The sequence below is a fragment of the Bison bison genome, unplaced genomic scaffold (genome assembly GCF_000754665.1).
Source record: "Bison bison bison isolate TAMUID 2011002044 unplaced genomic scaffold, Bison_UMD1.0 scf7180017864229, whole genome shotgun sequence".
Lineage (NCBI taxonomy): Eukaryota > Metazoa > Chordata > Mammalia > Artiodactyla > Bovidae > Bison > Bison bison.
Genome location: NW_011494801.1, coordinates 1,561,734 through 1,575,722, shown reverse-complemented (window position 1 = coordinate 1,575,722; position 13,989 = coordinate 1,561,734). Strand labels below are relative to the sequence as shown.

At 42.3% G+C, this 13,989-nt stretch overlaps 1 protein-coding gene across 1 annotated transcript in view; it reads left to right on the top strand.

Annotated features, from left to right (window-relative positions):
• ADCY10 (adenylate cyclase 10 (soluble)) overlaps positions 1–13,293 on the top strand; it is an 80,927-nt gene extending 67,634 nt beyond the window's left edge. The window contains exons 26-32 of the mRNA XM_010846010.1: positions 1,089–1,293; positions 1,372–1,468; positions 2,008–2,123; positions 3,009–3,126; positions 5,519–5,714; positions 12,146–12,334; positions 13,059–13,293. Coding sequence (XP_010844312.1) covers positions 1,089–1,293; positions 1,372–1,468; positions 2,008–2,123; positions 3,009–3,126; positions 5,519–5,714; positions 12,146–12,334; positions 13,059–13,220 — 1,083 coding nt within the window. The 3' untranslated portion in view covers positions 13,221–13,293. The remainder of the gene's footprint in view (positions 1–1,088; positions 1,294–1,371; positions 1,469–2,007; positions 2,124–3,008; positions 3,127–5,518; positions 5,715–12,145; positions 12,335–13,058) is intronic.
• Positions 13,294–13,989: the final 696 nt, after the last annotated feature.

The window sequence follows — 13,989 nt, the reverse complement described above, 5'->3', positions numbered from 1 at the left end:
CACAAGAAAATAATTATTTAAGAAAAGACCGAGAGAGAAGTTTCTAGGACTCCACAATGTATCTGTAGTGTGACTACTAGCAAATCACATAACCTGTAGCTTTATATTTTCCTCATAAAGTGAAGCAGTTGGCCTCAATTCTCTTGGTCCAAATCTGAAAAGAACTAAGCTTTATTACAGATTTGATTTTTCATTTGCCCAACAATTCTCTTTCTCTCACCTCCCCGCCCCGTTTCCTCCCTACTGGCCGCCTTATCTTGAAACTCGTTCTAAACGAGGAATAAAGGAATTCCCTAAATGCCTCCAGACCATTCTACCATGTGAGGTTCTGTCTTTCTTCTCTTTGTATTTTTCAAAATAGTTTATATGTATTCTGAGCTTTGTGGGAGTTTGGGTGTTTTTCTTTTTAGTAGTAAACTGTGTCTGTAGCAGGGACTCTCTTCAGCCTTCTCTAAACATTTCTATCTTGGAGTAACTTTATCATTTTTAAAGAGCTGTTTAAAGAGTAACAAACTTCTCATACGTCTTCCAATTAAGTTCAGAACTAATCCTTACTTTTTTTTTGAAAGCAAACAAAACCAAATCAACCTTTCTTTATTAAATAATGAAAGTAATACATGCTTGTTATAACACTAAATTAAACATCACAGAAATGCATAAAATAAAAAGTTCCTCAAATCTTTACTCCAACTGCAACAAATAGGTAAACTGCTTTTTACAATTTGGAATAAATCCTTCCAGGCCTTCTGGTATGCAGTCCTATATCCACATATATAAGCTATGGCATTTATTTTTCACAAAAATTCAAGTTCTTATATTTTGTCAAGGACTCTCTATGGGCAAAAGGGGCCATTGAGCTTGTCTTATATAGTTCATGTTTAATGCATGAACTCATGCATTAAACTGCAGGAACTCAGCTTAATTTCTGTATCTAAGCCCATGGTTTGGTCAAATGTCCAGCTCCATTCCAAAACTCAATGAATCCATGTTTACTGGCAGATATTGGGTGATATCCTGGTCTTTCTGCTTTGGGTTCCATCTAAGTCTTGCTCCATCTCTCCTCCTTTCCTCCACTGCTGCCATTTCAGATCATTAAGGCCTACCTGGACTATTCGCTGTACCAACATCTAGCTGGCTACCAGGACGTGTGGTTCAAATACGAGGTCATGGCCATGAAGCAGATCTTCAACCTCCCCCTGAAACGCGAGGGCGTTGAAATCATGACCTATGTGGCCGATAGGCTTGGTTACATCAAGCTCCTAATGGGTCAGTTGGACTTGGCCATTGACTTAGGTAAGGGCTGGCTGGTCAAGAAAGGGCATGCAAATACAGGTAATAACCAGAACTATACTGGAATTGTTTTGTTCCCAGGTTCTCGAGCCCACAAGATGTGGTCATTGCTTCGGAATCCCAATAAACACTATCTGGTCCTCTGCTGGCTTTGTAAATCCCTCTTCTTGAAAAACAGGTATTTATCTCAAGGAACTTTCCAAAATGAGAGGAAGAAAGATATACTTATGGAATGTTCTGGATTTACTTAACCCTGGCCATAGGATGGGGAAGGGAGTAGGGTTTACCAAAAGCTGGTGTAACCAATGATCACCACCCTTTGGAAGTCACTGCTGTCTCACAGAACTCGTTCCCAGGCACCATATCTACTCTGGTTGTTCTGGCCAGTGACTGGGCCAGTCAGTCACCCCCAGTGTGTGGGGATCAGGCCTCCAGCACTGCCAGGGGGCAGAAAGGGAACACTCTCATAGGAGAGGCAAATGCCCAGAGAATAGCCAAGACCAGAGGCCCAGGACAAGTTGGTCTGATTCTGGCCACCCTTATAGAGAGGTCTATGAAAGAACAATTGAACAGAGTCAATTTGAGATTTAGGAGTAGGTTTGAAGTCTGTTTCAGGATTGTATTTGGTTCTGCATTACTGGGCAGGACTGAGACTAGAGCTGAACTTCCTTCTCTCCCCCAACCATTTTTTAATCCTACCACTTTTTTTTTTCATAGGTACAAGCAGCTGATCCAGGTTCTGGGGTGGCTGTGGGATCTTTCTGTAGCAGAAGACCACATCTTCAGCAGGGCGTTTTTCTATTTTATTTGCTTGGATATCATGCTTTATTCTGGTGAGCATGACCTTGGAATTATGAGAACTGGGGATCCAGGGGACTCGTGTTGGTGTGGTGTGGCAGCAGTCAGGGCAGGGGTATTGAGACCTGTGGGTTTCTGGCTGGAAAGACATACAGGAAAGGGAAGGGGAGAACCTGGTGTTATGAGCTAAGGAGCCATCTAGAAAGTGCAAGGATTATAAAGGACCAAGAAGAAAGAAAGTTTAGAATTTAAGCTGCCAGTTAATGTGTCAGATCATTCGTCATGCAGTGATAGTGATTGTGACTGATGGTGTCTTACTATGTACCTTCCACTAGCATATTTAATTTTTAACAGGATATACTTAGCGATTTCATGCTTTAAAGTGAAGGACAGGGCTGCTAATGCTAAGGGTTTCATTCACTGGTAGCTGTTGGTGATTTGGAAAACTAGTTCTTCTCTGATAATCTTCAGGTTATACCAGGCAGGCAGTGTGCATATTAAACCAGAGCTGGCAACCTGGGCATTCTTTTTCCCACCTGTATTTTCAAAAGGGGATGCAGCTATTGCTGCCAGCAGGGGAAATGTGGATGGGAAGATTGAGAAGTCCCAGGCTGCACTGAGGCTGATTCCTTAGATGCAAGCAGGGAGGTTGGTTTAACTCCCACTTCTGCCTGGTTGACACTCTGTACTTGTAAGTGATATGCATAAACTTCCACAAAAGCAGGAACTCGGCAAACGCAGGGTAGTGCGGCCACCTGGTTGTTGCAATCTACGGGGCCCTTTGGACTCATGAAGGAATCAGAGATTGAGACCTCTCCTCACAGTGGGAACTATTCTGGGAGTTACTAGGCCAGAAAGATGATGATACCCCTCCACTCTCAATCTACCAGCCAAGCTCTCCTGTTTCTCTTTTATTTAAGGCTTTGTTTATAGACCCTTTGAAGAGTGTTTGCAATTCATACACCAAAATGAAGACAACAGACTCCTCAAATTCCAAAGTGGAATGCTCCTGGGACTTTACTCGTGTATCGCTATCTGGTAACACTGTGTTGCATAACACTAAATTGCCAAATTTGAAAATGTTGGATCCTGGAAGACTTCTATGAGATTTGCTAAAAAGAAAGGGAAAGTAATTTTTAACACAGATGGAAGGTGACAGAGCAGATTTACTCAGAAAGGCACCTTGGGGATTACCTAGTTCATCCCCCTCAACCAAGGCCAGAACAGTGATACTACTTAAATTGTATTCAGTGAAACAAACACTTATCTCACACAAAGCATGTTGTGTTAATACAGAGATCTATAAGAAAAGAGTACTTGCTTCTGAGAAGTGTTGGGATTTGAGGGAGACTAATATATAGCACACTCACCCCCTCCCCACCCCCAAGATGGAATCGTAATCACTGTTGATAGAGTCCATGTTGGAGGACATGGCTTATGTCTGCAGAGAGGTGAGCTTCTTGATATTGAACCTCAGGATTAGACTTCCCTATCAGCAGTAAGAAGTTCTAGAAAACTCTGCCCCTTCTCCACCTCATTAAGGCAGGTAGTACCATGCTACCTGTGTGGGCACCAGGCTCTCACTGGGTCTCAAGATGAAAGAGAGCTGCTGCTGCTGCTGCTGCTAACTCGCTTCAGTCGTATCCGACTCTGTACGACACCATAGACGGCAGCCCACCAGGCTCCTCTGTCCATGGGATTCTCCAGGCAAGAACACTGGAGTGGGTTGCCATTGCCTTCTCCAGAAAGAGAGCTACACCTGCCTAATTCCTGTCCCAAAGTCACCAGCCAGCTAAGTCACTCCTTACCACTGGAGGTGTGAGTGAGGCAGGGAAAGAAATGGAGAGTTTTGCACCAGTGGTGCTCCCTCACATGGAAGGATGCTTCAGGAGGGTGGAATAAGCAGGCCTCCTACCCCATTAACCCATTAAGCCATTAACCGGCTAAAGCTTCATCTTTTAACCCATACATTTTAAACTCAGTAGGGCTGCGACTATGACCTTAGCTTCAAGGAAGTAGATTAATAGTAAGGCTCCAGAACATTAACTAAATTACTGCCACAGCCATCCCCAAGACTTAAATGTTATTCCCTATTCCACTTCCCATCTCAAATTATATAAACAGTCATGTGGGCTTCCCTCATAGGTCAGTTGGTAAAGAATCTGCCTGCAATGCAGGAGACCCCAGTTCGATTCCTGGGTTGGGAAGATCTGCTGGAGAAGGGATAGGTTACCCACTCCAGTACTCTTGGGTTTCCCTTGTGGCTCAGCAGGTAAAGAATCTGCCTGCAATGCAGGAGACCTGGGTTCAATCCCCATTGGGAAAATCCCCTGGAGAAGGGACAGACTATCCACTCCAGTAGTCTAGCCTGGAGAATTCCATGGACAGGATCCTGGCAGGCTACAGTCCATGGGTTTGTAAAGAGTCAGACATGACTAAGCGACTTTCACATACACTTCCCATCTCAAATTATATATGCAGTCATGTAGTCCAATATTTAGAGATTTTATGATGTTAAATGACAATGCAAAGACATTCCTATATAAAGTGCCACAGACTAGAGCAGTTTCATATTCAAATAGAAATCTCCTTTTATTATAAAACTCATTGGGAGAAATTAAAATCCAAAAATATGGATTTAAAATTTAATTTAATTTACACTTTGCTAGCTAAAGTCTAAAGTAATAGAAGTCCAAAGTCAAATTAATTTGCACATGTGAGTTAAAGTTCAAGGAATCTAAAATTCAAAAATCACATTAATTTCTTATTCTACTCTATCTTCCCTGAGGAGTTCTTGCAACAACTGTAGCTTAAGACAATACTGCTCCCACTTTATGGGCATAAGAATCATCTGGAGAGTCCATTAACTCAGATTTCTGGTCCCATCCCCAGAGTGTCTGATTCAGCAGATCTAGATTGGACCAGAGAGCTTGCATGTCTAAGAAGCACTCAGGTGATGCTGACGATTCCTTTCTATGGTCCACACTTTGAGTAGTGTTAGCCTAGGCTCTCTCTCTTTAGAATCTCTCTCTTTGCTCTGTTTCACTTTTTAAAATTTTTTTCCCTTGGCCACATTGCACAGCTGGCAGGATCTTAGTTCCCTGACCAGGGATTGAATTGGGGCCCTCAGCAGTGGAAGCACAGAGTCCTAACCACTGGACCACCAGGGAGTTCCCTCATTTTTTAGAGTCAGAGAGTTAAATGGTACCTAATATTATCCAAGTATTCCCCCCAATTCTATTAATTTCAAATCATCAAAAAAGTTCTATTCTGTCCTTGCTCCATATCAGATAATTTCCCCTGAATAGGCCAGTGGCAGGCTTCCAGAGACCCACATTCTCGTAGCTACACTTCTAGAGAGACTCATTTCAGAAAACCAGCCCATTCTAAGGGTGATACGGATTTTTCTTATTCTTCTGTGGTAATATAGGTATGCCAGACTGCAGGAATGGAACAGCTTTCATGTATTTTCCAATAGAGCCAAAAATCTTGTGTCGAGAAGAACCCCAACAGCTCTTTACTGCATAAGCATCAGTAGGTATATGGAAGGACAAGTTCTCTACCTTCAAAAGCAAATTGAAGAACAATCAGAGAATGCTCAAGACGCTGGAGTTGACCTACTCAAGGTAAGGCCTCTTCTTTGGTTTCCAGGGTACTTCATACCATAAGTGGCTTTTTCTCTACCTTCTGTGATAATTATTTTCTCTGATTGTAGAAGTTCTACCTGTTTGTAGGGTAAGTTTTTGAAGGTAATTCTATCCCCATAATTAGAATATGAATTGCCTTACTTACCTTACTACCCAGAGATAACCACTTTATGCATATTGAGAAATCACTTTCCAAATTTTCTTCTATGTATGTGCATGCATTTCCATTTTTTAAAACTCACTACTAAATACGACATATTTATGAATCATGCTCCTGCTCACGCTCAGTCACATCAGTCATATCTGACGCTTTGCGACCCTGTGGGCTCTTGTCTGACAGGTTCCTCTTTCCGTGGGCTTCTCCAGGCAAAAATACTGGAGTGGGTTGCCACGTCCTCCTCCAGGAGATCTTCCTGACCGAGGGATCAAACCCGCGTCTCCTGCATCTCCTGCGCTGGCAGGCAGATTCTTTACCACTGAGTCACCTGGGAATCTCGTCCCCAAGACAGAACAGGCTAAAAACACAATAGTTGCTATTGGGATTGCAGCAAAAATGAGTAAAGCCTTCTCTTTGTACTTTAGGAGTTTGTGATTTCAAGGTGATGGAGGTGGGAAGCCCAGGATTGGGAGGGAGTTGTAGAGGTGAGGAGTAGAAAGAATGCTGCTGCTAAGTCCCCTCAGTCGTGTCCGACCCTGTGTGACCCCACAGACGGCAGCCCACCAGGCTCTGCCATCCTTGGGATTCTCCAGGCAAGAACACTGGAGCGGGTTGCCATTGCCCTCTCCATTGTGTGAAAGGGAAGAGTAAAAGTGAAGTCGCTCAGTCGCGTCCAACTCGTAGCGACCCCATGGACTGCAGCCCACCAGGCTCCTCCATCCATGGGATTTTCTAGGCAAGAGTACTGGAGTGGCTTGCCATTGCCTTCTCCGAGTAGAAAGAATAAAAGAGCCCAAAAGAACACAAAATCAAACTTGGTATTTCCCGCTAAACATAGAGCAATGCCTTTTACATATGTTACTGAACCAAACTTGGGTTCATTCTCTCAAGTACAGTAAAGCCGATCTAGTGATACTGGGTTGTGATGAGGAAAAGTGCAGCCTTTATTGTAAGGTGCCAGATGAGGGGTCCAGGGCAGCTAATACTCAAAAAACCTGAACTCCCCAATAGGTTTCAAGGAAGCATTTTTAAAGGCAAGAAGGAGAAAAGTCACAGGGTACGTGATTAGCTCATGCACAGTTCTGATTGGTTGATGGTGAGGAAACAGAGCAGTGTCCCAGAGGTTACCATGATCAATCCTCAGGCTCCAGTAGGTCTGGGGGCTACATCTTGTGGTCATTAAGTAGTTAACTTCTTCCATCTGGTGGGAGTTTTAGCATCTATAAAACAACTCAGGAAATGTATAACAGGTACACTTATCTAGTTACTTCAGGGAGGAACTAAAGAGTCTGTGGCTGCCATATGGCTGAGGTACTGTTTAAACTATTGTCAATTCTCCTGGCCTAACTGCTATTCTTGTCACTACACAGTCATATACTTTCAGCCATTAATTCTGGAGCCAGTCTTCTGTGACTCACTGGAGGCCTGGGAGATAGACTATATAGCTTTTCTACAAACAAGTGGAAGGCAGAGGATGTGGTGTGAATGGTTTGTTCTGGGAATGTCCCATAGGGTTGATTACATACAGTAGATGCTTAATTTCTTGAACAAAGAATTGATGGACGAAAACGTGTAACAGTTTAGTCAGGAAAAAATCTACATTTCGATCCATTTCTATGATATTGAAGTTTGTTGTTGTTGTTATTCAGGCGTGTCTGACTCTGTGACCCCGTGGACTGCATCACGCCAGGCCTCCCTGTCCTTCATCATCTCCTGCACTTTGCTCAAACTCATGTCCACTGAATCGGTGATGCCATCCAACTGTCTCATTTTCTGTCATCCCCTTCCCCTCCTGCTTTTAGTCTTTCCCAGCATCAGGGTCTTTTCCCAATGGGTAAGCTCTTCCCATTAGGTGGCCAAAGTAAAGCTTCAGCTTCAGCATCGACCCTTCCAATGAACATTCAGGGTTGATTTCCTTTAGGATTGATTGGTCGGATCTCCTTGCAGTCCAAAGGACTCCCAAGAGTCTTCTCCAACAGCACAGTTTGAAAGTAGCAGTTCTTTAGTACTCAGCCTTCTTTACGGTCCAACTCTCACATCTGTACATGAACGTGAACGTGAACGTGAAGTCGCTCAGTCGTGTCTGACTCTGTGCGACCCCATGGACTGTAGCCTACCAGGCTACTCTGTCCATGGGATTTTCCAGGCAAGAGTACTGGGGTGGATTGCCATTTCCTTCTCCAGGGGGATCTTCCCCACCCAGGGATCGAACCCGAGTCTCCCACATTGTAGACAGAGCCACCAGGGAAGTCCATCTGTACATGACTGCTGGAAAACCCTAGCTTTGACTATTCAGACTTTTGACTGCTAAGTGATGTCTCTGCTTTTTAATATGCTGTCTAGGTTTGTCATTGCTTTTCTTCCAAGGAGCAAGTGTCTTTTAACTTCAAGCCTGTAATCGCTGTCCCCAGTAATTTTGGAGCCCAAGAAAATAAAGTCTGCACTGTTTTTATTTTTTCCCCATCTATTTGCCATGAAGTGATGGGACTGGATGCCATGATCTTAGTTCTTTGAATGTTGAGTTTTAAGCCAGCTTTTTCACTCTCCTCTTTCACATTCCTCAAGAGGCTCTTTAGTTCCTCTTTATTTTCTGCCATTAGGGTGGTATCATCTGCATATCTGAGGTTATTGATATTTCTCACAGCAATCTTGATTCCAGCTTGTGATTCATCCAACCTGGCATTTCACATGATGTACTCTGCATATAGCTTAAATAAGCAGAGGGACAATATACAGCCTTGATGTGCTGCTTTCTTTGAACCAGTTCATTGTTCCATGTCCAGTTCTACCTGTTGCTTCTTGACCTGCATGTAGGTTTCTCAGGAGGCAGGTAAGGTGGTCTGGTATTCCCATCTCTTGAAGAATTTTCCAGTTTGTTGTGATCCACATGATCAAAGGCTTTAGTCAATGAAGCAGAAGTAGATGCTTTTCTGGAATTCCCTTGCTTTTTCTATGATCCAACGGATGTTGGCAATTTGATCCCCGGTTCCTCTGCTTTCAGTGATATTGAAGTAAATGAAATAAAAGAATAAGACATTGTCTTGTTGATGGTCAAATTGGCAGACAACAGAGAAGACATTAACATAACAGACATAACATAACATAGAAGACATAACATAACAGAGAAGTCCTCTGAAGGACTCTCATAAACTTTCTAGAGAGCATTCTGCAAAATGCATCAATATCTTTAAAATATGCACATCATTTAATTCTCCTCCTAGGAATGACCCTAAGGAGATAATCAGGTGGTAAACAAAAATTATATATATAAAGATGTTGATCTCAGATTTATAGTATTTAAAAACTAGAGGGAAAAAAGTGATATGCCTTTCAAAATGCTGGTTATCTCTACAGGAGGAAATAGCAACCCACTCCATCATTCTTGCTAGTGAAGTCCAACGGAAAGAGGAGCCTGGCAGGCTACAGTCCATAGGTTCACAAAAGCATTGGACACAACTTAAAAAATATATATATATGTAAATATATATGTATTAGTCAGAAATGGTATATTTAAACATTAAGACATTTTCACATTAAAAAATCTGAATTTCTGACTCTTTTAAAAATTGCAGTATCTGATGACTCTAAGCCCCAATTCTAAGGGGCAGCTATTGGCTGGAACTGATGAAGGGCGACATTTAGGTCATACTCTCTCCAGTATGACATAATTTACTTGCTTCTTATCTTATCTTACCTCTTATTTGTGTTTCTTACATGACTGTCAGCATTTGGATTTGTGAGATCTGATGTTAAAGAATCATGTCACTGGAAAAGGTTTACAATGTTGTGCTAAATGAGAAAAAAATATTTTGAATTGCTGTTTAGTATGATACCAGTTGTGGTGAGTATGAGTATGTGTGTGTGTGTGTGTGTGTGTGTGTGAGACAGTGCCAACTGACGGTGCAAGTTAGATTTTGTTCAGGGTTCTTCAGTTCAGTTGCTTGGTCATGTCTGACTCTTTGAGACCCCATGAATTGCAATGTGCCAGGCCTCCCTGTCCATCACCAACTCCCAGAGTTCACCCAAATTCATGTGCGAGTCGGTGATGCCATCCAGCCATCTCATCCTCTGTCGTCCCCTTCTCCTCCTGCCCCCAATCCCTCCCAGCATCAGTCTTTTCCAATGAGTCAACTCTTCGCACGAGGTGGCCAAAGTATTGGAGTTTCAGCCTCATCATCAGTCCTTCCAATGAACACCCAGGACTGGTCTCCTTTAGGATGGACTGGTTGGATCCCCTTGCAGTCCAAGGGACTCTCAAGAGTCTTCTCCAACACCACAGTTCAAAAGCATCAATTCTTCAGCACTCAGCTTTCTTCACTGTCCAACTCTCACATCCATACATGACCACTGGAAAAACCATAGCCTTGACTAGATGGACCTTTGTTGGCAAAGTAATGTCTCTGCTTTTCAATGTGCTATCTAGGTTGGTCATAACTTTCCTTCCAAGGAGTAAGCGTCTTTTAATTTTATGGCTGCAGTCACCATCTGGTGTGATTTTGGAGCCCCCCAAAATAAAGTCTGACACTGTTTCCACTGTTTCCCCATCTATTTCCCATGAAGTGACGGGACCAGATGCCATGATCTTAGTTTTCTGAATGTTGAGCTTTAAGCCAACTCAGGGTTCTTACTGAGGATTATATCTGTAGCTTGGAGGACAGCCTCACAGATAGCTTTTGAGTAACTGCTCTGAGGAAGTAAGGAAGAGGGCAGGATATATAGGAGTTTTTTCCTGGGGAAAACATCAAAAGATTACTGCTAATCACAAAGAACAACATCACAAGTTAATGATTTTAACACTTTTTTATGTATAGAAGATGCAAGGATTTGGATTCATTGAAATTATTCCTTAGATAGGCATCTAACTATCTATGACCAGTGTCCAAAGCACAAGACACTTCCTGTTTTTCTCAGGCACACCATTGGTGGGTGGCTGCAGTGACTAATGGCTTGATTCTTATAGAACCGGGATGGTGGGCAACATTCCCTGTCCACAGCAAAGAAATAAAAATGTGTATCCAAATGTCAAGGTGTATATCCAAATGTCAAGGTGTATATCCAAATGTCAAAATAATTTTTTTTAGCTGTTAGTGTTATGAGTGATTCTTTTTTTTCCTATCATTTTTTTTTTTAATTCTGTGCTATTTGTTTTTCCCCTTTTCAGTGTTTACATTTTTTTTCAGTTGAGGTATAATTTTTAAAATTTTAAAAATTATATTCCTTTGGTAAACAAAAGAAAATGCTACTACTGTTACTGAACTGAACTTGGGTCTGCTTGCTGGCACAGAGCAAAGTCAATTTACTGACACCAGGTAGTGGTGAAGGAAAGTACAGCATTTATTGCCAGGCCCAGCAGTGAGAATGGGTAGCTCATATTCAAAAAACCCAAACTCCCCAATGACTTTCAAGGAAAGGTTTTTAAAGGCAACATTTGGAGTGAGGGCTGCAGTGTACATGACTTTATTCTGACTGGCTGGTGGTGAGGTAACAGGGTGGTGTTTCACGAATGTTAATCATCAACCTTCTGGTTCTAACCAGTCTGGGGTCTATGTCTTATAGTCAGCATGGAGTCAGCATCCTGTAGCTGGGTGAGGGTCTTAGTTCCTGCAGAAGAACTCAAAGATATGTATCAGATTGTCATGTATTTTCCTTGAGGAAGAGCTCAGACTGTTTTTATCACTGAACTATATTTTCTTGACTGGTTTTTTCCTACATTCCCTTACTTCCCTAATTAGTAACTGCTTGAATTTGCCCTTTGGAACTCAGGGAAGAGCTAGGAGACTGAAGCCTTTTTCTACAAACAAGAAACAGGGGACATAGAAGGGCTTTTGTACATGGGAGGGCCCTGTGGAGTTCACTCAGTTTCAGTCGCCTGCTTTCTTTGATATTCCTCAAGTCAAATTCTTGAGGGGAATGGGGCATGACAAGAAAGAGAATAAAGATTTGGGTAAAGAAGTTAATCATAAATTCAGCGGGGGAACTGAGTTTCAGAGGGACTCAGTTTCATTTTTTTAAAATGGTTACCCTTTTGGGTTAATGAGCAGACCCATATCACATTCTTGGTTGGGGTAAGCCACTGGGGCCACTCTACTTGACTTTTATCATCTAATCTCCACTACTTTCTATGTATGTTTCAGTAATGTGCTTTTTTACTTGATTGCTTATACCCTTGAAATGATCCCAAATGATCTGAAATGGAAAAATCCTTTCAGTCAAGGATCCCTTTCTGATTCTGTTATGTTGCTTTTTCCTTTAGAACTTGGAGAATCTGGTGGCTCAAAACACCACTGGGCCTGTCTTCTACCCAAGACTCTACCATCTGATGGCCTATGTCTGTATACTAATGGGAGAGGGGCAGAATTGTGACCTCTTCCTGAACACAGCCTTACAGTTCTGTGAAACTCAAGGGAATGTGCTGGAGAAGTGCTGGCTGAACATGAGCAAAGTATGTAGCATCAGAGAGCAAGCTGGGGAAGACGCTCACAGGGGATGTTAAGGAGCCCAAGAAGCCCACTACCTGCTTTGGATTTCACTGGGTGTGGAAGGCCATCAGAGGCCTTTCTGAAAGGGATGATATATCCATAGGTTTGGTATTTGCACCTCCTCTTCCCCTTTCCGTTCTCATGAGATCCTCCCATCCTTCAAATTTAGCAATTTCTCTACCTTTTCATGGGGCTTCCCAGTTGGCTCATTGGTAAAGAATCTGCCTGCCAATCCAGGAAATGCAGGAGACATGTGTTTGATCCCTGGGTTAGGAAGATCTCTTATAAGAGGAAATGGCAACCCTGATATTCTTGGCTAGAAAATCCCATGTACAGAGGAACCTGGCGGGCAGCAGTCCATGGGGTCGCAGAGTCACACACAACTCAGAGACCAAACACCGCCACCACCTTTATTCATGTGCATGTCTTGCCTCTCCTCGAGAATGTGAACAGTTGGAACACAAAAATCATTTAGTCTCCAACACAGTGCCTTATTATACTCAGTATTTGTTGAATAAGTAAATGAATTTTCTCCTCTATGTGTTAGAGTTATCCTAGTTTGGGTAGCAAAAGTCATTGTTCATTTTAAAAGCTCAGGTACATTTGACCATTTCTGTATTAGACCACTCTTGACCATACAAGCTGAGAAGCAGTAATGAATTCTGTGTTCTCTTTTTCTCCTCTCAGGAATGGTGGTACTCAAACTCTGAGTTAACAGGAGACCAATGGCTTCAAACACTCTTGAATCTCCCATCATGGGAAAAAGTTGTATCAGGCAAGGTAAACATACAGGATATTCAGAAAAACAAATTCCTGATGAGAGTTAATATTCTGGACAATCCTTTCTAACCTTTCATGAAAGAGAACAAAGATTTTAATGACTCATTCTCTTGTGATTATCCCTTATTAACTTTTCTGTATAGGCAGCATCTTCCAGGTTCCTGAATACTTCCTTCTGTTCAGACACAGAACCAGACCTCTGGTTTCTCCTCTGTCTGGAGGGTCAGAAAGGGTTGGCAGTGTCATGCTTTCCTTTCTTCCAGCTTTGCACAAATTCCCTTTGCCTTTAATGCTGTTTTAGCTTATCTTGTTTATTTTCAGCCCATGCAGAATTGTATCAGATCGAAAAATTTTAGTATCAAAATGATACATTTTGTGGCAGATAGGCTTATATGTAATCTATTAAACTAAAAACGGTTATTTTTAAATGTCCAGTGTTATGTCTTTTGTATGTTGCCCAGGATTAAAAAATAGCTACTTCTCTTCATGGTCTGTAAGGTCAAAATTTGAAAAGACACATCTTTGTTGTGCCTGACTGCAGCCTCCAAAGCCCCTCTGACTGCATGCATCAAGGATCTGTGGAAATACATTTTTCAAAATTGAAATACTAGCAATTTTGAGGTGGATGTCTTTATGTGCTTAGAGTTTACATATTTCTATATTTAGCAAAGTAATAGCATTTAACTTCACTTCCCAGATGTTGGAGAAGCCGTCTGTGGTCACTGTCTCTCTTTTGCACACAAATCGATTGCCATAGGCACCCTGTGCTCCGATGGTGCGCGGGAACACATGGAGATTCAGCCTCTCTCTGTGCTGCTGCAGTTCCCTCCTGTTGGTT